General features: G+C 45.5%; 1 protein-coding gene across 1 annotated transcript in view; it reads left to right on the top strand.

Moving 5' to 3' along the window:
* The window catches only part of CALCR (calcitonin receptor), a 2903406-nt gene that overhangs the window by 2069210 nt on the left and 811934 nt on the right, over positions 1-22262 (top strand). Inside the window, exon 13 of the mRNA XM_069648468.1 lies at positions 21698-21916. Within this exon, the coding sequence (XP_069504569.1) occupies positions 21698-21916 (219 nt within the window). The remainder of the gene's footprint in view (positions 1-21697; positions 21917-22262) is intronic.

The raw sequence follows: 22262 nt of genomic DNA, 5'->3' as shown, positions 1-22262 counted from the left end.
CTCCCCGCCCCCCCCCGACAGGGCTACTCTCAGTGCATGCCTTCAGCCTTAGAAGAGTGTCAGGTCATATGACCCCTCTAACTCCTACTGAGTGCCTGTCCTCTAATATAAACTTCCTAAGCATTATGCTGTGCATATGCACATTTATGTGGAATTTCAAAGTGGTATGTTTGATCACAATAGACAGTGCTGTAAGTAGGATAAGAAACGGAGCGGGGCTCTAAGAAGAGGGGAGGCCTAATGAGTGGTGACCGTGGCCTTAAGCTGCTGTGCGTGCCCTAGTTAAGAAAAACGTGCACTTTCGATGCATTTTCGTACCAGGGCAAAGTTTGCCCTAGTCCTAATATGGATTAGCACTAGGGTAAAGTTTGCCTTGGTGCAAAAATGCATTGAAAGTGCATGGGCCTCATTATAAGTTTGCCGGTATGGTAGTAACGGCACTGGTAACCTACCGGTGCCGTTACTACCGGACTGGCAAACTACGAGTTCTGCTCGCGGGTGCCTTTTCGTGGGGTGTACCGGCACCCACGAGCAGAGCATGTCAAATGCACCGGCACCATTCACGAATTTGTGCCAGTGCCTCTGGCTTCCCCATTCCCATTGAGCCCTATGGGGCTCGAATGGGAATGGGGCAGAATATTTTTCGGCGCCCGCGAATGGCCAATTACCGGGTCCTGCAAGGCCAGAATGACCCTGTAATTGCCCATTCGTGGGCGCCGGAAATATAATTATACTGGTGGCACCCATGCCGGTTTTACCGACACGGCTACCACCAGTTTCATAATGAGGCACATCTGTTTTTCACTAGGGAAAATGTTGCCCTGGTGCTTATATCATGAACAATTGCACTTGTCACAGTGCAATGTTTATTGAAATAATGCAAACGTTGCCTTACTGCTAATAAGGTGCAACTTTGCACGTGCACTGGTGCAACGTTTCTGTAATCTGGCCCCAGGTAGACTTACATTTTAGCTGGTATCTCTTTGCAATCTTGATTGCTTTCATGTTGATGTGCAATGCATGGGAATGAAGGCAGCTTCTGGTTTTAGTGTATCTGTACATCAGATGCAAACCTCAATTTACCTCAATTTACCTCAACATTCAAACAAGCATAAATGTTGCTTGCCATTTTCATGCATAGTGGAGGGCATTTGCATGGACTCCCTATGCTAGTTAACATATTATACTTTATTTTGTGTGAGGTAAATATGTGCAGAACAGAATTATGTTACAGATCAGCACCTTGATGAAAATGGAAAGGCACTCCCTGCTGCATTAATATATTCTCATCACTCACACAAAAGAGATTGCACAGGTGTACGACACCATTCATTTAGGGCTAATCTCTTGTACCAGAGATGCAGTATTCCCTGACTGGGAATTGTGTCCCTTCCTGATGTAAATCAAAACCTCAGTTGTCTTAGAAGAGATAAAGCATGCGTACACTATGGCCCTCATTCCAACCCAGGTGGTAAGTTCCCTACTTTACCACCAAGGTGTAAACTCCGTTTACACCATGGTGGATGGCGGATTTACCGCCCCATTCCAAGGTGAGTGGGGCGGTAAATCCCCAATCCCCATTTACCCTTCCCCATTCCATTTTTGCCCCATAGGGCATAACGGGAGTGGGGAAGGCGCTAATTACGGCACCGTAAATTACGGTGCCGTAATTAGCGCCAAGGACGGTTAGCGCCTTGGTACTTAACGCCTGCTAAAAGCAGGCGTTAAGGTGGAAATCAGGCGTTAAGGGTTAACGCCGCCGATGGCGCCGTTAAACCCTTAACGCCTGGGTTGGAATGAGGGCCAATGTGTTTCGGGCTAAATTCAGGACACAATGGCCCTCATTACAACTCAGGCGTTAAGGGTTTAACGGCGCCGTTGGCGCCGTTAACTCTTAACGCCTAATTCACATTTTAACGCCTGCTTTTTGCAGGCGTTAAAATGCAAGGCGCTAAGCCGCCTTAGTGCTAATTACGGCACCGTAATTTACAGTGCCGTAATTAGCGCCTTCCCCATTCCCATTATGCCCTATGGGGCAAAAATGGGAATGGGGAAGGGGCCATTGGTGAATGGGGAATTACCGCCCCACTCACCTTGTAATGGGGCGGTAATTCCGCCATCCACCATGGCGGAATCGTAACCTTAGCGGCATGGACCATGGTGCTAATAGCACCATGGTCCTCCGCCAAGGTTGTAATGAGGGCCAATGATTTGTCTAGCTTGGTTTTTATCAGCCTTCATCAGGACGACAGACTCATTTCCGACCCTCAATGATAAAATATTCCCAGAGTTACCATGGAAATAGAAAAGGAGCTTTTAACAGAGCTCTCTTAACTCCTCTTATCAAGGCTTTGTTTGTATCTCTTTTTTTAGAAACATGTGTATGCTGTCCACACTGATTTTTTTACCAAACAAAAAGAAACATTAGCTCCCAGCTAAAGAGCAGTGACCCACTGTCTGTTGTTCTCACACCCCTTCTCCCTATCTGAATACTTCCTGTGTTGACTTCAAGTTCTTTGTTCCGCTTTCTTAAACCAACCAATGACATGATTGTGTGTAGCTTTAGTAAAGAAAAATCATAACTCTACCTCTTTCTTCCAAGATCAATTGAATAATGTTTAAAGTCCTGAATCCCAAACCCAAACCAAGGCAAGTGCATTGCTTGCACTCCTTTATGCCATTGAAGGTCTGGCATCTTGCTGCCTATACAGGCGTAACTCAAAATATCCCATTCTACTTTAATAGGTGGACCACCATCCATGATTTCACCCCATGTAACTTTGCTCACCTCTTTATAATATCTTTGCCAAATAATGTACCTCACTCTTCTGTAAAGCCCTACCTATCTAGTGCTCACCTCTACTTTTCAAGTTATGCTCTTGGTGTCTAAAAGATAAAACAATTAAATAAATGAATTATACTTATCATGTAGGAAACAGATAATCAGTGGCCCACAGGTACAAACTGTATGCAAGATAACGACACTGGCATCGACAGGGACAACACTGCACTCTCACCATGGTTAAGGGGCCGCAACAGCAAAAAAATACTGAACAGTGCATGGGGCCAAAAGCAGGCAGCCGAAACAGGTGCAGCAATCTGCTGGGTAGGCTGGTGGAATCTCTGGGCTGGACAGCGCAATTACTATGGAGACATTTTTGGAGAAGGCGATACAGGAGTCCAGGTCTTCCCTTGAAAAAAAAGTACAGACAATGGGAGTTGAGTCATCCCTGATTACAGCAGTCCTCAGTCACAGAAGCTGAGAGGAGCATGGGCATGGTGGAGGATGCACTTCTGGTGCTATGGGCCAGGATAAATGCTCTTATTGCAGCTTTGAGATCTCTGGAGGAGAGGGCAGAGGACGTGGAGGAATGATCGGGAAGGAGCAATATGAGGATTCTGCTGGTTGCAGAGGGCGATGAAGACCAGAGTATGGAACTGGGACTATTCTTGCAAAGACTGATCATGGACACCTTGAAGATTAAAGGACTTTTGAAATGGTTCTCAATCGAGAGTGCATGTATGAGCCTGTGCAGGAGACCTCCGGTGGGTGCACCTCCATGAGCCATTGTGGAGAAGCTCCTCAACTTTCATGACAGGGTTGCTATCCTACAGAATGCTAGACGGTGTTCGGTCTATAGATACATGATGTTCTATCCGGCCAAACTGATGCTGCTCGTGGAGAGCTGCTCCTTCTTTTCTCAGGGCCTGAGTGAGGCACGGGATTGGCTAGAGTCTAGGCCTTCTGAAGGTGCAGGGGCCCACAGTGGTTTTAGAACTGGCTCTGGCAGATTGAGCTTCACCCGAAAAGCAGCGAACGAACATGGTGGCTGACATTCCAAATGGGAGGATATGTGTGGGTGTGGATGGCACCCTGACATTCGAGGAAAGGTTGCGACCATGTCAGAGTGGCACCAAACAGGCAGATGGTCTGGTGGCTTCACGAAGTTGAAGGTGTGAGGGACAAAAAGGGGTTGGATGTGCTACTGCTGGGGTACTGCCAGTCTAGAACTGCCTGTTCACAGGGTGTTAGGTAAGATTTCCACAGGGCTGGTAAATCTTCCTTGCCTGGTTCAACTCCAGAACTTTTTGCTTTTCTAGTGAGATTTTTTCTATTAATACCTTAGTGAGTGGGAACCTTTTTCCACACTCACCTGTCTTTAACTCTTTTTATGGGTGTCATTTTTAAGACTCTCCATAGTGTCTTTTTAAAGTTATCATGTCTAACAACTTATTGGCAATAAGTGCCTGTTGTTGCTGGGTGGCCCTAGGGGCTCCCCGTTTAACTTTCTTGTGCTAACCTTGAGTGAAATACAGTTCCCAAGGGTAGAAAGGATCTTTGGATCCATTTTACATTTTATTCTGTGAAACCAGCACACCCCACCTTATGTGGAGTGCTGGGGAGATACAATGTATCCCCTTTCACATTTAAACTGTAACAATTCTGTTACAGTGACAAGCTTATCTTTAATGGCTGGTGGCAGTGATACCTTTTACTAATGTGGTGCACCTTTACCGCGTGCTGTAATCACAGCTGCAGTAAAGGCACCTAAGGGTGCTCATTTTTACCAAAATGGCCACTGTCTTCTTTTTCTGCCATTTTAGTGTTTCTTGTCGTTTCTTGTTCCTTCCCCTGACATTCAGGGTGGGAAAATCCTTTGTTTGAGTTTTGTCTTTGGTGGGAGTCCCCTGGACACCCCGCCCAGGCTCCAGTCAGTCTGTAAGCACAGGAAGTGGAGGAGGGGTCCCAAACTTCCCCCTCCTTTGTCTTAGGCCTTCCTTCAACTGGGTCAGATCCCAGTGGGGGATTGGCTGTCCTGATTGGACAGCCAAACACCCCTTTCTTGTAAAATGCGGGGAGAGAATGCAGAGGTTGTGTTGCAGTTCCTGATAAATACTGGAAACCTGGAAGCTGAAGTCATATCGACCACTGGAAAAGAAAACTGAAGAGGATGACGAAGGAAAAGCGGCGGGAATGATTTCCAGCGGCGGGAGAGCCTGCTTTGTAACAGGAGCCTGCTGCAGCCCTTCCTTCCAATCAACCTGGGGTCTCCAGAAACGACGACCTGAACCCAGAGCCTAATGAGACCCACTAGACTCAAGAAGACCTGCATTTTGAGCCATCCCACGGGTTGCTGCAACCTTGCGTTCTTGCAATACCCCAATACCCTTGGACCTCCAGCCACTGTGCGGTGCACGGTCTTCCGAATTCCGAATCTCGCAGAAACTTCGTGGGCATCCTGGTCAATCTCCAGAGACACGAATCAAGTCCAAGAAGTCCCCTCACAAGAGTGCTGGACCTTTTAAACGACGAGAATTCAACCGCGATGTTCTGTCTTATTCTGTGCTCCTTGAAAAGGCGCCAAACCCGCAGAACCGCATTCAGCCATGAGAGAAATCTTGCCTAGAGCCTTCTTCATCGATCCCTGCTGCAAAGTACCTTCTGAGGTCTTGTGTTCAGTCTCCAGGACAAGGAATCCAGTGACCGGGTATTTGGCTGCAGTCCCTGAAGTTCTCCTGCTGCAATCTCTTCTTCATTGCTGAGGTACTGTGTTGGCTTGGGTATATACTTACCTTAAGCCTGTTGGGATTTCTGTGTAGTCCTGGGGTGGTTTCTGTGATTGGGAGGCCCCTCATCCAGTACACCCAGTCCACTGCTAGAACCCAGCTGGGGTGTCTTCTGTGAAGCCCCTGGACCCTCTTCTAACCCTAGAAGTAAAAGTACTCACTTGTTTGCCAGTTTTCCTAAGGAAACTCTGACTTTTGCTACTAAAGAACTTATTCTAACACTGCCTGTTGGTCACTAGTCCTAGTGACCCCCCTTCTGCCACTGAGAACACTCATGCTCTAAGGGAAAAGACTTTGGAGGGATTGGGACTTCTGCCTAGAAAAGAAATCAAGTGTTTTTACTTACTTGTAAAGAGTTGGTTGGTAACTGTAATTCTAAGAGTGAACAGTTACAAAAGTTCTTACTGATCTTGGATGTGTGATGCACTATTCTTAAAAGTATGGTTAACATTGTTCCTTCCTTAGCCACTGTTTTGCCAGTCTAAAAGAAAGTAGATGTGAAGGTATTTTACTCTCCTGTGATTAGGTTGTGCCACTTTACAAAAGTAATGTGTTGGTTTCACCAGATTATTCCTGAAGGGTAATTGTATGAGTGTCCTCCAACTGTTGGTATCACCAAGTTAGTCCTGTTAGGATAACTGTATGAGTGTCCCCCAACTGGGTCTTGCTTCCCCTGACTTGCTGCTAGCCTGTCATTAATAAGTCTACATTAGGTTGTTGCCTACCTAGAATATCTATTCAGTAAAGTGTGACATTGGGTTTTACTTTCCCCTTCATTGTGAAGTTAAAGTAAGTGGGTTTTACTTACCTTGTGTTAGCTGTGTGCCATCCAAAACAAGTTACAAGAGTTATTGCTTACCTCAATCTGGGGTTCCCTGATTTCCAAAGCATCTGTAATTGTACATTACATCCATAGGTATTACTCACCTGGTATAACTGTGTGTTATGACAAAAGTAGTTATAGGTTTTTACTGCACCTAGAATAAGTGTTTCACTATTCACCAAAAGTATATTGTCCAGTTGACTGTTTATGTGATTTGTTCCAAGAGTCACTGTACAACTGGAAGGGCCTACTGTCCTTGTATTACCAAAAGTAATCTAAAAGTAACCATTGGTCTTTTACTCCCAAAGAATAGGCTTGGCCTATACTAAATGTGTATAACAAGGTTTTGACTTCCCTAGAACTACTGTTAGGTGTTCCAAATAAGGTCTATACTTGGGTCTGTGTACTTTCAAGTATAGTGTTGTGTTTTATATTGTGATTTCATATAATGTTTCAGTATTTACTTAACCCCTAGATTTATCTGGGCCTACTTGTATTTAAATAAATCCTTTATTTTTATAATACATAGTGTTTCAGTGTTTCTTTGGATCATTTGTATTACAATTTTCACTTGTACTGTATCTACTGCCCTCTCTCCCCCTAAGATAAGCCTGGCTGCTCTGCCTACGCTACCATGTACTCAGGTGGTACAGTCTTATACTAAGAGTGGAGTCTTGTACTGCCTCAGTTGAATGGTTTTACTAGGCCCTTAACTGGACTTCAGAAAAACTGTCCTAACACAGGGTCCATGCTGAGCAAGGGAATTGACACTGTAGCTGATACGCCAGCTTGGATAATATGGGGAGACTGGTGTTGGATGTCCAAGTGTTCACGTACCATTAATGGTGCCAAGGAGGTTACTGTGGGGTCTGCCTGTAGGCAGGGATTCTATTGTTTCTTGATGTGTGGATAGGGTGGGGCTTTGTATTCCTCTTGACTTGCTACAAAGTTTTGCCCAAGCTAGTATTTTACTTCTGACCTAGCCAGTACCCCCTTTGGTGGCGTGGCTTGGTTTAATGGGGTGGAATCTTTATTGGGGGTATTTCAGGGTGGGTGTTCTAGGACTCGTTGGAGGGATAGGTGTTTTCTCTACTGGTTGGTTTTGTGGATACAGGGATGGGGCTGAGGGGTGGGATTGTTCTTATTGTGCATGGTGTTTTGTTAGTGTTTTTTCACAGGGTTGATGGTGATGCCTCAGGCCACAAGTGGGTGGATTACATGACATGGTATTTCCTTATGACGGCCCTGAATGTGGTTAGTTGGAACATGAGGGAACTCAATAATGTGATCAAGAGGAGTAAAATACACACAAGGCAGGCCTGGCTGTCTTACAGGAGACCCACCTTAATACACAGGGGTTGGGGACTTTCTGTGCTAGATGAAAGGGACAGGTTGTCGGGACCACTTCTCCTCCTATGACAAAGAGGTCCTTGTGTCGGTTAGGGCATCTACTGACCTTACGATCAGACAAACACTGGTGGAGCAGAAGGGAGGTTTGTGGGGACCTATTTGGGTGTTCTATATTTTGCTGGGCACATATATACACCCATTGTGGAACAGGCTAATTTTTTTTTAGAAGATGCAGGATTTGATAGTTAAACATCGAGAGGATTGTGTGTTGTAGATGGGTAATTTTAATGGTTTGCTTAGTAAGGAGTTGGGCACCAGAAGTATGACAGTATGACCTTTGGGGGTGACTCCAAGACACTGTTGAGGATATCGTCTCACTTATGCGCGAGGTATGCATGGAGATTGAAACACAGTGAAGAGCATAGCTACTCACATTATTCTGCAGTCCACGGTTCTTCCTGGATAGGTCCCTGTCCGACCATGTGCCCTTGCTGCTGGTGATTGTATGGTGGGGTCGTATACCCCCCATCCTGAGGTGGAGATTTCACAATAATATTCTATTGGACATGGTATTTAAGTCTTCCCTGGGGGATAAGATGCAGAAGTTCGTTGTTATTAACTGGGTATCAAAAGCATGTAGATTCACTGAAGAGGAAGCTCTGAAGATGTTCATTGGAGGGGAGTTCATATCTGCAAATATCAGGGTACGCAGGGCTCTGTCGGCCATGGTCCTGACCCTTGAGCGATCAGTGGTGGCCCTGCAACAGTGACTGTGTAGACAGGAGGTGCTGCGCACAGAATAGTTGACAGCTATAAATGACCTGCAATGATTATGCTGGATGTGTAGCGAGAAAACACTCATAAGGGGACAAGGCTGCAGACACCTGACATGGCTGGTCCATATGGAGGGGGTCAATGCCCATGTCTCAGGGTGAGAGATGGGAATGGGTGTCTGGTAATGGAGCATGATGCGAAGTATTTCGTGCATTTTATACTGACCTGTATGCAGTGAAGGGAGGGTTTGATGGAGAGAAGGCAGCATCCTAGCTGGATGAAGCTGAATTACCTAGACTAACCTTGAAATTGACTGTCCTCTTAGGGGGGACATTGGAGGTGCATGAGGTGGAGTGGGCTTTTTAGAACTTGTGCCTGGGTAAAACCCCCGGAGTAGATGGCTTGACAGTGAAGATATATCGGCAGTACAAGGAGGTACTTGCCCCAAAATTATTGGTGGTCTTCTTGGAAGCCAAGGAGCTGGGTGCACTACCTGGGACTATGCTGGAGATGTCGGTGGTTGCACTCCCTAAAGAAGGGAGAGATGGCACGGACTGCACTTCTTATAGGGCATTATCAATGATTAAAGTGGATGTAAAGATTTTGTGTAAAACTCTGACTCTTTGACTGACGCCTTTGATGTAGGTCCTAGTGCACCCGGATCCGACAGGGTTCATTCCTGGTAAGAGTGTTATGCATCATTTAAGAAGGCGGTTCTTGCTGGACAAATATAGGTTGACAAACTGGCAGTGGTCATTTTAGACTCTCGTAAGGCCCTTGATTCAGTTTGCTGTAAATAACTGGGGCGACTTGGATTGGGTTTTCAATTCAATGAATGGGTCAAGCTTCTTCATCAGGGTTTGACATCTGGGGTCCAAGTCAAGAAGGCCATATCTGGCCCTTGGTGGGTGCGACAAGGCACACAACAGGTGTGCTCACTGTCACTGTTGATCTTTGCGCTGGTTATAGAACCACTGGCGCTGGTGATTTGCAGGAGGTTCAAAGCTGTGGGACATTTAATAGGGGGTGCAGGGACATTTAACATTTGATAGTGGGGGTGCAGCACTGCATTTCCTTGTATGCTGGTGATGTGCTCCTGCACGACCTGGACCTCGTGGCTAACCTCGAGGGAATTCTGATGTCCGTTAAGGGATTCGGGACACCGTCGGGCTGGTTGCGAATCACGCCAAATCTGCAACCTACACCATTCCGGCAGGGGTGGGGGTGACCTTTCCTACTTATGGATGGTTACCCCTATAGCAAGTTTCAAGGACCTCAGTATTTGGGGGCGTGCAGAGTGGGAGTGGGTATATGAGAAGAATATTGAGCAGGGCGTTGATAGCCTTTGGTAAAGTTGCTAAATTTTGGGAGCAGTTCCCATTATCAGTGATGGGATGGATGGCACTGGCAAAGATGATGACGAATGGCACTGGCAACGATGATAGTGTTTGAATATCTAAAAAATAGGACTGGGTGGTTTTCGTTCCTGAGTGTGCTCAATCAAAGTTCCCCTTCCACTAAAGTGTCAGGAAAATAAAAGAAATCACTTTTTTTTTTTAAACACCAACTATCATTTTTGAATCTATGATTGATTAAACAGAAGTAATGAAGTTACAAAGTTTGAATGGATTATAATGTAAAATAACCCTGGAAGGGGAACTTTGCGTGAGCACACTCAGGAACGGAAACCATTAAGTCCTATTTTTCAGATATTGTTACAACCTTGTGCCAAGGCTAAGGCTACAGGGTGGGCTCCCATTGAAGACTTTGACAGGATTTAATATGAATAAAAACAATATTATTATTGGAATACATCAGCGGTGCCCACCCCATCTCCTGTTCTTTGCAAAGATGATAGTGTTGCCACAACTGCTGTATGTCTTCCAAATGATGCCGATGCCCATCCCAGTGAAGTGTTCCCAGGTATTACATCTGATATTCTCTAAAATACTGTGCAGGGGGGAAGTCTGAGGGTTGCCCTAGTCACCATGCAGTTGCCTGCTGGTGAAGGCAGAATCGGGGTACCGGATTTCAGGGCATATTATTTGTCCTATGTGCTATTGCATATGTTGGACTGGTTTGTTCACCCACATGCAAAGCCACTCACCGACTGGACTGAGGTAGAATGCACTCCACAACGCTTGTTGGAATTACTTGCCATGCAGAAGTGGGAGCTTAGTACACTTCCCTCACCAGTTAGTGCAAGGTAGTCGCTTGTCTGTCTCATTCTCCTTCCCACCCCCCTTCCATCCTTATTATTGTCAAAAGCTCTTGCAGTATCAGAAATGTTGCTAGGCCGAGTATGATAGTTAATTTCTCATTCTTAATGTATCAAGGACTTGTAAGAATGTCACTGTAGTCTCCGTTATTCTCTCTGTGCCGTGAAGCGCTTTGAAATACATTGGGCCTCGTTCCGAGATGGGCGCAAAGGGATACCGGGCACCATTAAGGAAATCGGTGCCGGTAATCCCTTTGCGCCCTACTATGAGTGAAATCAGAGCCAATAACAGTACCGCAAATTGTGCTACCATTATTAGCTACTTCCCCTTTCCCAATGGGAAATGGTTTGGGAATGGTGAATGGGGACTTAACGGTCCTGCCAAGGTCAGACTGGACCAGTAGGTCCCCATCTCACCAAACCAGACACGGTACCGGTATGGGAGGTAGTCATGGCGCAAATATAGCGCCATGACTACCTCCATACTCGGAATGAGGCCCATTGTGTATGGGTGCTATATAAATAAACAATCAATCAATCAAACCATACGAACTTGGTGGCAGGCTGCAAAGCTCTTGGTGCAGAAGCTCCCTTTCATGCCAGAGGTGCTGCTGACCAGGAACAGGCTGCACTATGCCATTATAGAAAAGGACCGAGGTGGGATAGACGAAGTGGGTGCGGGGGTCGGGTTGGGGTGATTGGTATGTAATGTCTATAGGGAAGAAAGAGCTATTATGTTCCAGGAGTCCAGGACGTCCCATCCGAGTGTACGCCTTCATTTCTTAGACTTTGTGAAGCTGATGGCAGGAGTCCGAACTCTGTGGGAGGGGTTTCCTGGGAGACCTCGGCTACACGGGGTCAATGTGACACTGATACAGCTGATAGAGGGCGGCAAGCCCGTCTCTGAGATCTGTGCTGCTGACAGACGCGAAAAGGATGGGGTGGCGATGAGGTTGAAACGGAAATGGGACGAAGACATGGGGAATCAGTTCACTGACACGGAATGTTCTGGCATGAAACGCGGGTCTCCAGAAACATGCGGTCTGGCAAACGTGTCCGTGGCTCAGGAAGTGGAGAACTGTGAGTGAGCAGCAGATGGCCCTTTAAGCCTGCAGTTCACAGGTCCAAGTTGGTCAGTTCTGCATGCAATCTTGAGAGGTTTTGGGGGGCTTTTCGATGGGGCTTTTTTTGTACAGAATGCACTGATCCACGCTCAAAGGGAACAAGTCTTAAGATCACACTGTCAACTCAAAGTGGAGTGTTGCAGAAGACTGCAAAACAAGCCGCCACTGGGCACATATAGCGCATAGTGCTCAGTATATGGTCTGTTGGCCTTGGGAGGATTTTAGGGTTTGAGGGAGGCTCCAGGAATTGCAGAATCTGACCATTCTCGCACAACACCACCGGAGCTGCCTTCCAACATTCGCTCCCATCGTGTAGTGGGATTTGTCTGCGATGTAGTAGATTGTGTCCAAGAAAACCATTTCGAGTGTCTGTGTGTGACTCTTGTTCAGAGACATAGTGCTTTCTGGAGGTTGCAGTCATGTCTCGCGTCCAGTGGAATAAGATGCCAAATTACATTATTTCAGGACTGGCTCGTGGTGACATAGATTTGTCTAAAATGATGGCCATGGCCATGCTAATCCATATGGCCATTCCCACTGAGTTCCTGCCCCTCCCTGCCCAATTCACCTCCTCATGGGAACACTTAAGCTTGCATTACTCGAGCCTTACCATCAAACTTTAAACCTTAAATGCCTGCCATTGTTTTTTCAAAATCGTCTTCTAAGAGTTAATGGGCCTCATTACGCGTTGTGCGGAATGGGTTTAATGGCGCCGGTAATGGTGCCGGCGCCGATAAACCCACTCCGCACTAGTACGAGGTCCCCTCGCGGGACCCGCTCTAGGTCTGTTTTTTCCAGACGTCAATAACGGGTTCCTTGAGGGAACCAGGGAGCTAAAAACGTGCCCGTAATTGACGAGCTAGTTGTTAGCTCCCTACCCATTCCCATTGAGGCCTATGGGGGCTCGAATGGGAATGGGCAAGGACCGGGCCTGGGTTCCCTGAAGGAGGAATTACCGGGTCCTCCAAACTCGGAATGGCCCGGTAATTCCCCATTCAGGGAACGCGGACCCGGACACGATTTTGGAGGCAGTCATGGTGCTAATAGTGCCATGGCTACCTTCAAAGTCGTAAGGAGGCCCAATGACTTAATTGGATTTGTAAACCCGCTACCTAATTAATTAAAGGAGAGTTCCGGGACTTTTTTTTTATTGTCCCTACGGGTCGGCCATGTGTTTGTAAGCATAAATCGGTAGATCGTAGGAAACTTTCCTATGGACCTTACCCGACTTTTCGCCCATTATCGCACTCGAAATCAGCCTCCATTTTGTGATAATCCTATCATTCCGCCGCATCGACCTGGCTCACCTGCCTTTGCGGCACTAAATCAAATCCCCCGCCCCTGAGCCTGACATCAGCAGACGCGTACTGCCCATTTCAAGCACGTCTCGTGTCAACAATCGCTGCGCCTCAGCTATTGACGTGTTGCCATGGAAATGGCAGGACGCCTCTTTCCCCAATAAGTATAAACAGACCGTTTCACAACACACAGCAGCAGATTTTCGATTCCATTCCTCTCTCTGTGTTACTTTGAGTATTCTGTGACTCGTTTCAGTGCTCTGGTCAGCTACCTTCGCCGCTTGTAGCCCGTGTGAACACCTGTACCATCTCTGTAAATTATTTTACTATCTTTACCGCACAATGGCCACAATAATGCCGTATATGTACGAGCCCGAGTACACCGAGGAAGAACTACTGGAAAGTCAAGCACGCGAAAACGATGGGGATTCGGACGGCAGTTGGGAGGACCAGTCAACGGATGAAGAGCCTGGACCATGTCGCATGGACGGCGTCTCCACCTGGTGCACGTGCAATCGGTGCGAGCTAATGCCAACTGAGGAGGAGAACTGCTGCTGCCGTGAAAATTCCGGGTGCTTGGCCTACATTTCGGAAAGCGAGCAAAGTCTGCAGGAAGGCGAGCAAAGTCCGCAATGCATCACCGAGCTGCCAGAGTTCAGGGAAGCCTGCCTCTCACGGACCGTGTTGAGGATGATGATGGTGCTTATGCACGAACTTCGCGGCACTGTTCGTCCGCGTAATCCGAGTAACGAGTAAGTATACTCTGTTTGTGATGTCAGTGATGCCACCACTATTTCATGGTCGTCTCCCACATATAAAATTACATTTACATATCATTCGAACGCATGTAAATTTGTTCCATATAGTGCATTTTCTAGATATAATTTTTTTCTAAGAAAAATGACATGTGTTACCTGAATCGACATTGATAAGAAAGTTTGGTCAGTTTAATACAGTTTGCATCTTTTTTTTTCACAGGTGGTACAGGCTGGTGGCCTATCGTTGCTTCACTTGGTGGCTTCACGGGAGGCTCGGACACCGCGTTCGGAGAGTAATACCTGCCTGTGCGGTACTTGCCATTAGACAACATTTCCCCAGTGACAGTGGACAATACCGCGGATTTTCCCTCGATGTGCTGCAACCTCAACTTTACAATGTGTAATGTTTATTATTTATGTTTAATTAAAATCTAAAATAAAGCCCAACATATATTTTAACAATGGTTGTTTTGATTTTTTAAATGAATCTAGTGTATATTCTCCTGGGAGGGTGAGGTATTTATAAACTCACCCCCCTGCATTCCATGTAGTAGATCCTGCAGCCATCCTCTTACATTCAGTTAGATGGCCTCTCCTTGGTGAGGCCCTGCGGCAAACGGGTCTTGTCTGCACGACCACCGCCCCGATCCACCCCCCCGCCCTATCAAAGGCAGTTCGCACCGGGGTACTTGTGCTAGCAAGTGGAGCTGTCAGGGAGCGATAAAGGCCAAGAGGTGCCAAAGACCATGTACACTTCAAAGTGGTCTATAGAGCATGGGTTGTTGTTCCCAGGTCTACCTCCAGACCCCGTGTCTCCTGCCAAGCATCCCCCCTCACGCTGGACGGCCCCCTGCAGACCGCATAATGCCACGACATATACACGTCATTCATTCACAAACACACCCCTGTTTCGAATTCTTTATAACCCACTTCATATTTCTAATGAGAACTTCTTTGCGCTTTGCTAGTCAACCCGTGAAGGTGCTGGTTATCTGCTCTTCGTCTCTGTGAACTTCCGTGACCACTTTGAGCAAACTCGTCAGTTTGCAACCTGTGAACTGCTCCCTGTTCTACGACAAGAAACTACTCTGATCCCTGCATCTAACTGTTTGTTCGTCAAGGTAAGTCCATGTACCATAATCATTTTGCGTCCAATTTTTTAATTTATATCTATTTGCTAGTAGTCATCAAATTGCATCCATGTTTTCTTTTCGTTCACGACAGTACATGCAAGGAACTAGTCACATGTTCTGAGTTTAGTCAAATTACTTTTTCTATTTTTTGAAAGTTATTGAAATACTTATCCGCATGTGAATAACATGTATAGTTCCAAGAACCAAAACGGACCTTGCATTGAACCTTTTATGTGTCATTTAATGTTTTAACACATTGGTATTCATAGAGAATTGTTGATCTTTACTTTTCAGAACTTTCCATAATGCCTGCCTGTTCCATTGGCGGTTGCCCTTCGAAGACCCATAACAAATCTGAAGGTACTATAATGCATGTTTTCCCTAAGACAATAGATCAGATAAGAGAATGGGTCCGATATTGCGGATATCCAGCCTCTGAGATAGAAAGTAGAGTCCTAGAAGTCTTTGCGGACAAGAGGGGTGATCGATACCGCATCTGCAGCAGGCACTTTAGCCCAGACATGTACTCCACATCATTGCTAATAAGGACGAAAACACCGCGAGCGAGGCGAAAATTGCTCTCAACCGCTATTCCCACTCTATTCGTCCACATCCCTCCACTGGTGAGTCAAGTTTACGTATTTATCTCTCGGCATTGCGGTAGTGTGTAGCATTAGCTAACAATAATTTCCCCATTTATGTACCCACTCAATATGAAGGCTGAAGATTCTCCATCCGTGTCGTTATTGCAGTCATCAGCCACTTCAAGCGCCTATCGGGTAATCTTACTTAGCTATTCTGACACTGACTTGTTTTAGGCATGTAAATCAATAGTTTTAATTGATCGTGTAATTATTTTACCTAATGGTACACCACAGTACTCGTCCTCTAGTCTTTGTTTTCAGTTATAATTATTGTTATCCAAAATAATGCAAGTACTGTCTTTCAGGGAGATGCTGAGGAGTCCAACGCATTGACGACAACCGTAGATGTCACTCAGATGCTCGAGGTACGTTTCAGGACAGTTCCATCGATGGAGATCATCAGATCTTGCATTCTTGTAGCGTGATTGTTACACACAATGTTTCTTTCGTTTTTAGCCATTGATATGTCCTTCTGTCGTCGCCCTCGTATGTGTCTTCTTTTTTCAATATTGTGTTCATTACTAATGAAAGTCCTATGTTTCAGGGAGTCGATGGAGCATTAGTCCAAGAAGAAGGGGGAGCGTGCAGTTACGGGTCGGCGCAACAGCTTGCAGAAGTGTGCACCGCAGTTACAGCGTCCCTTGATGTTCTTATGCATTTCGAGGTATGGATACTGACAGATCGATCAAGCGAGATCAAATGACGTGATTACATCCGCTATACTTCCTTCTTTATTAACGCAAGTACTATGTTTCAGGGAGCTGACGGAGCTTCTTCAACAAGAACATCACCCCTAGTAGTTGATGCAGATCTCTGGGTGGTGACACTTCCAACGATGGAATAAATCGAATCATATTTAGATATCCATTATTTATTTTAGACAACTGATCAAAGATTGTGCAGGTCTATTTAGATGAGCTGTTGACGCCTGCACAAAGTTTATGTTCTTTTTAACAAAATAGAAAACCATACTAATGCAATTACTGTGTTTCAGGGAGTTGCTGAAGCGTCATCTTCAATAATATCATCAATGGAAGTCTATGCGGAGCCCGAGGTATGGATCTTGACAGTTCAATCTAACTAGATCAACAATGCGTGAACTATTGTCGTTTGAATGTTCTACACAATGCGTTCATTCGTGTTTTGCTATTGAGATGTACGTATGGGTATTGGTCCCCAAGTACATTTTGTGTTTTCAATATTATTATACATACTAATGAAAGTTCTATGTTTCAGCGAGTCGATGGAGCCTCAGTGAGTGATGGATGTGCTTATCATGAAAGTATAGTCGTTGCAGCGCGAGAGGAAGTGGAGACATGCACACACGAGTCGGAGCAACAGCGTCCAGATGTTGAAGTTCGAGGAAAGAAAGTTTCAAAGAAAAGAAAGCAAAAGAAGGTTAGTGTCCTGTTCACTATATTATGTTGTCTTTCACTGTCAATAGTTCAATACTGTAAGTTGTGTTTAAACTGAACATCCCTTTTCTAATCTGTCCTCTAGTTGCGAGTGGGTGTAAGAACTAGATCTACACAGACAGTGAAGCGAACGAGAGATGTTGCTTGTCAAACCTTTTGGCAGGGACTTGAGACTGGAGATGCATCGTGCCAATGGGAAGAATATGAAGTGATTGACAACGGAGCTATACCACCACCAGCCATTGATAGTGAATGTCCTCCTGGTAGTTTGGATGCAGTCGTAGATCAATTCACAGAATCCACACCCGCAAAAAATAAGAGCACGCGAAAGTTGAAGACATTGTTTTTTTCTCCCATCTCCGGACAAGGAACAGATGTTGCAATGGAAGAGAATGAAGTGGACGACAATGAAACACCATCAATATCACTCAGCATAGCGGAAGACGATATCAGAGATTGTACCTTTCATGCGAGTGACATGTCCTCAACGTTACAGGCCGAACCAGCTGGGATGCAGAGTGACAGTATAAGGAAAGAGGCCAAATTCATTGTATTCGATAGCTGTTTGATGGATATTATTATGATGATGAAATGTGGGCATTGGGTTGGTGGGGAAGTATGTGGGGAGCCATTGATTAATGTGACTCGTGCAATTCGAGGCACTAACCTTAAAATACATGCCACCTGTACACAATATCATCCGTTCGCATGGTCTGCACAACCCATGCTGGGGCAACTGCCAGCAGGCAATCTACTTTGTGCAGCGGCCGCACTTTTTAGTGGTTCAAGTTTTAAAAAGTTACAGTATTTCTTTCAGTTTGTGGGAATCCATTTCATTGCGAAAAGTCAGTTCTACAAATACCAAACCGATTATCTATTTCCAGCCATCAGCGAAGCTTGGAGAATGGAAAAAATGTCAATGGAAAGTACATTCGCGGGCAAACGCTTCAGGCTAGCCGGTGATGGACAATGCGACAGTCCAGGATTTTCAGCCAAGTACTGCACCTACCACTTTCAGGACATGGAAAGTAAGAAAATTGTGAGTTCGGTGGTCGTGCAGGTGTCACAAAGTACATCCTCAGTGGCCATGGAGAAAGTTGGCTTTGTAGCATCATTGCAAGAACTACAATCGCGGGGAATGGTGATCGACCTGATAGCCACGGACAGACACGTTTCAATTGCCAAGACAATGAGAGAAGAGTACAAAAATATAAATCACCAATTTGACGTATGGCATCTTGCAAAAACAATCAATAAAAAATTGTCGGCTGCAGGAAAAAAAAAAGATATGCAAGGTATTTCACAGTGGTCCAAGTCAATCAGCAACCATCTTTGGTGGAGCTCAAAAACATGTGAAGGGTCGTTGGAAATTCTACTGGAAAAATGGCGGTCAGTAATGTTGCACTGTAGCAACGTACATCGATGGTCGACAAATGAGCATTTCCACAAATGTGAACATGGCCATTTGTCCACAGAGGAGGCACGGAAGAAGAAGTGGTTGATTCCTTCATCACCCACTCACAAGGCCATTGAAAAGATTGTATTTGATAAAACTATAACAAGAGATTTGAGGGGACTCACGGAATTCTGCCACACAGGAGATTTGGAGGTGTTCCACAATATGTGCCTAAAGTACAGGCCCAAAAGATTGCATTTTGGCATGGAAGGCATGAAAAATCGGACTCTTCTAGCGGTCTTGGCACATAACCATAATGTTGGCCGTCAACAAAGTAGGACGACCGGAACTTTAGGGACGCTTCGCTACAATAAGGCCTTCACTAAAAGAAGTAAACAATGGGTGATCAAACCAGTGTTTGAGGATATGCAATATGAGTTTATTGAGAGACTTATCGTAGATGTCCTCGATAGGCACATACATGGAGTGGTGAACGAACCTATGCAGGGGACAACTGCATTGCCACCCAACATTGCCTCTGTTCCATGTCCACCTAAAGCAGAGCTCATTGAGAAATACACATCACGGTTTAAATGATTGTAATTCGATTGTCTGTTCTCTCGAGTCTCCTCATGTTGCAGGCCCATTGCAATTAAACCAAACAGTAATATAAATCATTTTTACAAAAATTATAGAATGTTTCCGTATTACAAACACATGGCCGACCCATAGGGACAATAAAAAAAAAGGCACGCAGACAAGATGCCCTTACACTAACTGGAGCTAACTAGAAATGTGTGCTCGCTCAAAGTGAAGGTCAGCTGCTTTGATGTTTTGCTCGGGTGGCGGAAAGGCCCACGACCCAATATAAGGTTCTATTGTGATTTGACCTTGACAGGCCGGGACCATCCTGAAAGACTAAGAAAAGATAATGAATAAAATTTCAGAAACGAAACGATGAGCCACGTTCATTAGAAGAAGTAACGTCGGCAAAGAAGGAGTGGTGTTTCGGGTCTGCCCTACACAGAGACACAATGGAAAATGCAAATATAATGTAAGTAACTTTTGATGAGTTTATACCGCAATTTCATTACTATACAGTGGCTTTAAAGACGGGTTCAGTTGTACTTGTTCGTTCTATGTGGCATAGTGTTTTCTACCGCGCACTATCTGGAGGAGAACCATCTTCTTTTACTGAAGCACCTCAAAACCTTCCTCTTTGCTTCTGCTTTCTCTCTCCCTCTCCCCTGCTACAACTGGTCCACTGTCTGCGACCTCGGTCCTGGGCCCTTCCACTCTCCACCTGCACTGCCTCCCTGTCAACCCCTGCACTGGGGGACTGTCTCAGTATCCTACAGCCCCCCCTTCCCAGCACTTGTTCTGCACTTACCTTGCACTTGCCACCAGCTGGCCCTATTTATTTATTATTTTATGCTACTTACCTTGTACTCCACTCCCCCCCCTCCATGCCTCGCCACGCCTTTAAACACTTGTGTACACCCAGTAGCGCTGTCCTCGCTATGAAATGAATAATTTTAATAAGGATCTGATGGTGAGACTAATTTCATTTTTTATGTTTTTAGGTACATCATTCACTACTGTCTGTGTCACGAGTACCAGACACCGGCGGACGGCTTCTACAGCCGCCAGTTGCTTCTCCGCGTGAACAACGTTACCACCCTGACCATTTTATGGGACGATCGCCAAGTACAAGTATGCCCTTACGCGGTACTAACGGTTAGATGCAACATACCTACCGTTGTGGTGGCCTAGTGCCTCGTTGTTGGAACAGCCATGCGATTATCAGTGCGACAGAAGAGCTTATTTTTATCGTAAACCAACACCCTGTGTACTGCACACGAACATCGCTTCCCTCAAGACGAACTAATTTGGATCGAGAGCAAAGAAAAATGCAAATCGCTGAATATTCTCTAAACATTTGATGTCCAATAAACGTACTTTGCCAAATGTACAATCTTGCCGTTTGCTTTTAAACCACGGTTTCACATTCCAAATTGTGGTGCTGTATTGTGAGATGCTCTAAGACCCTGTGTACAGCAAAGGACCATCGCGTTCCTCAATACGAACTTTTTGGAACATGAGCAAATAAAAATGCAAATCGCTGAATATTCTCTAAACATTTGATGTCAAATAAATGTACTTTACCACATTTACAATCTTGCGGTTTGATTTCAAAGTACAGTTTCATATTCCGAATTGTGGTGCGCTGTATTGTGAGCTGATCTGTGTTGATTTCCGGGGTCTGTGTGGAGTCGCGTAGAAGACGCCTGGGCGCGTTTGCCTACGCAGCTCAGTCACGTCACGGATAGAGGCGGGGAATATGAATGTTTTGATAAAGTCTGTTTCAGGGGCGGGGGATTTGATTTAGTGCCGCAAAGGCAGGTGAGCCAGGTCGATGCGGCGGAATGATAGGATTATCACAAAATGGAGGCTGATTTCGAGTGCGATAATGGGCGAAAAGTCGGGTAAGGTCCATAGGAAAGTTTCCTACGATCTACCGATTTATGCTTACAAACACATGGCCGACCCGTAGGGACAATAAAAAAAAAGTCCCGGAACTATCCTTTAACATGTATTAACCAAGTCTACATTCAGCTTCTCGATATGTAAGCACTGTGTCCTTCACTCAAGTCCTGTTAAAAACAAGCTGTAGTAAAGCCAATAGTTTTGTAGTGTGTATAAGTATTAGGCATTTGCAGGCACTGCTATTAGATGACCAGGTATTTGCACCATTTTGCCAGTTAATACCACTACGGCTGTTCCTAGCAAGTGCCTTTCCCATGCCTATACACAAGCCCAAAATGTTGGCAGTGCCAATGCTTGTTTAATTGGCAAGATAGTTCCCGGATGAAAGCAGTTTTGCACTTTCCACCAATGGCACCACACCCTTCCAAGGTCGAGATACTGACAATCGTTACATTAAGTTGATCAGTGGTAACAACTAAAAGCAGAGCGTTTCGAAAAGGTAGGAATCAGTTATGAAGCACTATCCTAAACGTGAACTTTTTTTAATTTCGAGTTGAAGCAAGGTGGGTCGGTGAGAGCCTTGCTTCCTGAACGCTATTGTGCGATGACATCCACACATCTCTACTGTGGTTATCGCAACCTTCTAGAAAAGCGCGCGCGTGCATGCCTAAAAGCTCCTGCGCTAAAAGCCTGTCTTCTCTTCTTGCAGGTCAATTTGTTCTTTTTGCTGAACATAGTGAGAGTTCTGGTGACGAAGCTGCGAGACACTCACCGGGCCGAGTCCAACATGTACATGAAAGCTGTTCGAGCCACTTTAATCCTCGTGCCTTTACTCGGAATTCAATTTGTCATTATTCCCTGGAGGCCAGAGAACCGGCTCGCTGGAGAAATATACGATTACATCATGCATATTTTAATGCATTACCAGGTACCGTGTTTATGTGAGTGTGTCTGTGCTGTTCAAGGCCTTGCAGTCCATAACGTCTAGCTGGATGATGACCGAATCATTGTCACACACCCACATACAGCCCTTCGGATGTCTACATACAGGAGTAGGCTGCAGTCATCTGACATAGTGCATAGTCATTTCAGTAGCATCAGAATGCAGAATAGTTTACATGCACTCTGCATCTGAAACCCGAAGTGCCACCATTATATACAATCGACCGGCTCCTAAAGCGGGTGTTTTCGAAGCCTGTAAGTGTGTTTGATATGTATTGCTAGAGTCCACATATTCGGACTACAGACAGATAAAGACTTGGGCCTTTTCTGCT

The sequence above is a fragment of the Ambystoma mexicanum genome, chromosome 2q (assembly GCF_040938575.1).
Source record: "Ambystoma mexicanum isolate Mex_15411 chromosome 2q, UKY_AmexF1_1, whole genome shotgun sequence".
NCBI lineage: Eukaryota > Metazoa > Chordata > Amphibia > Caudata > Ambystomatidae > Ambystoma > Ambystoma mexicanum.
The sequence above is the reverse complement of the archived record's forward strand: the minus strand, read 5'-3'. Positions and strand labels throughout refer to the sequence as shown.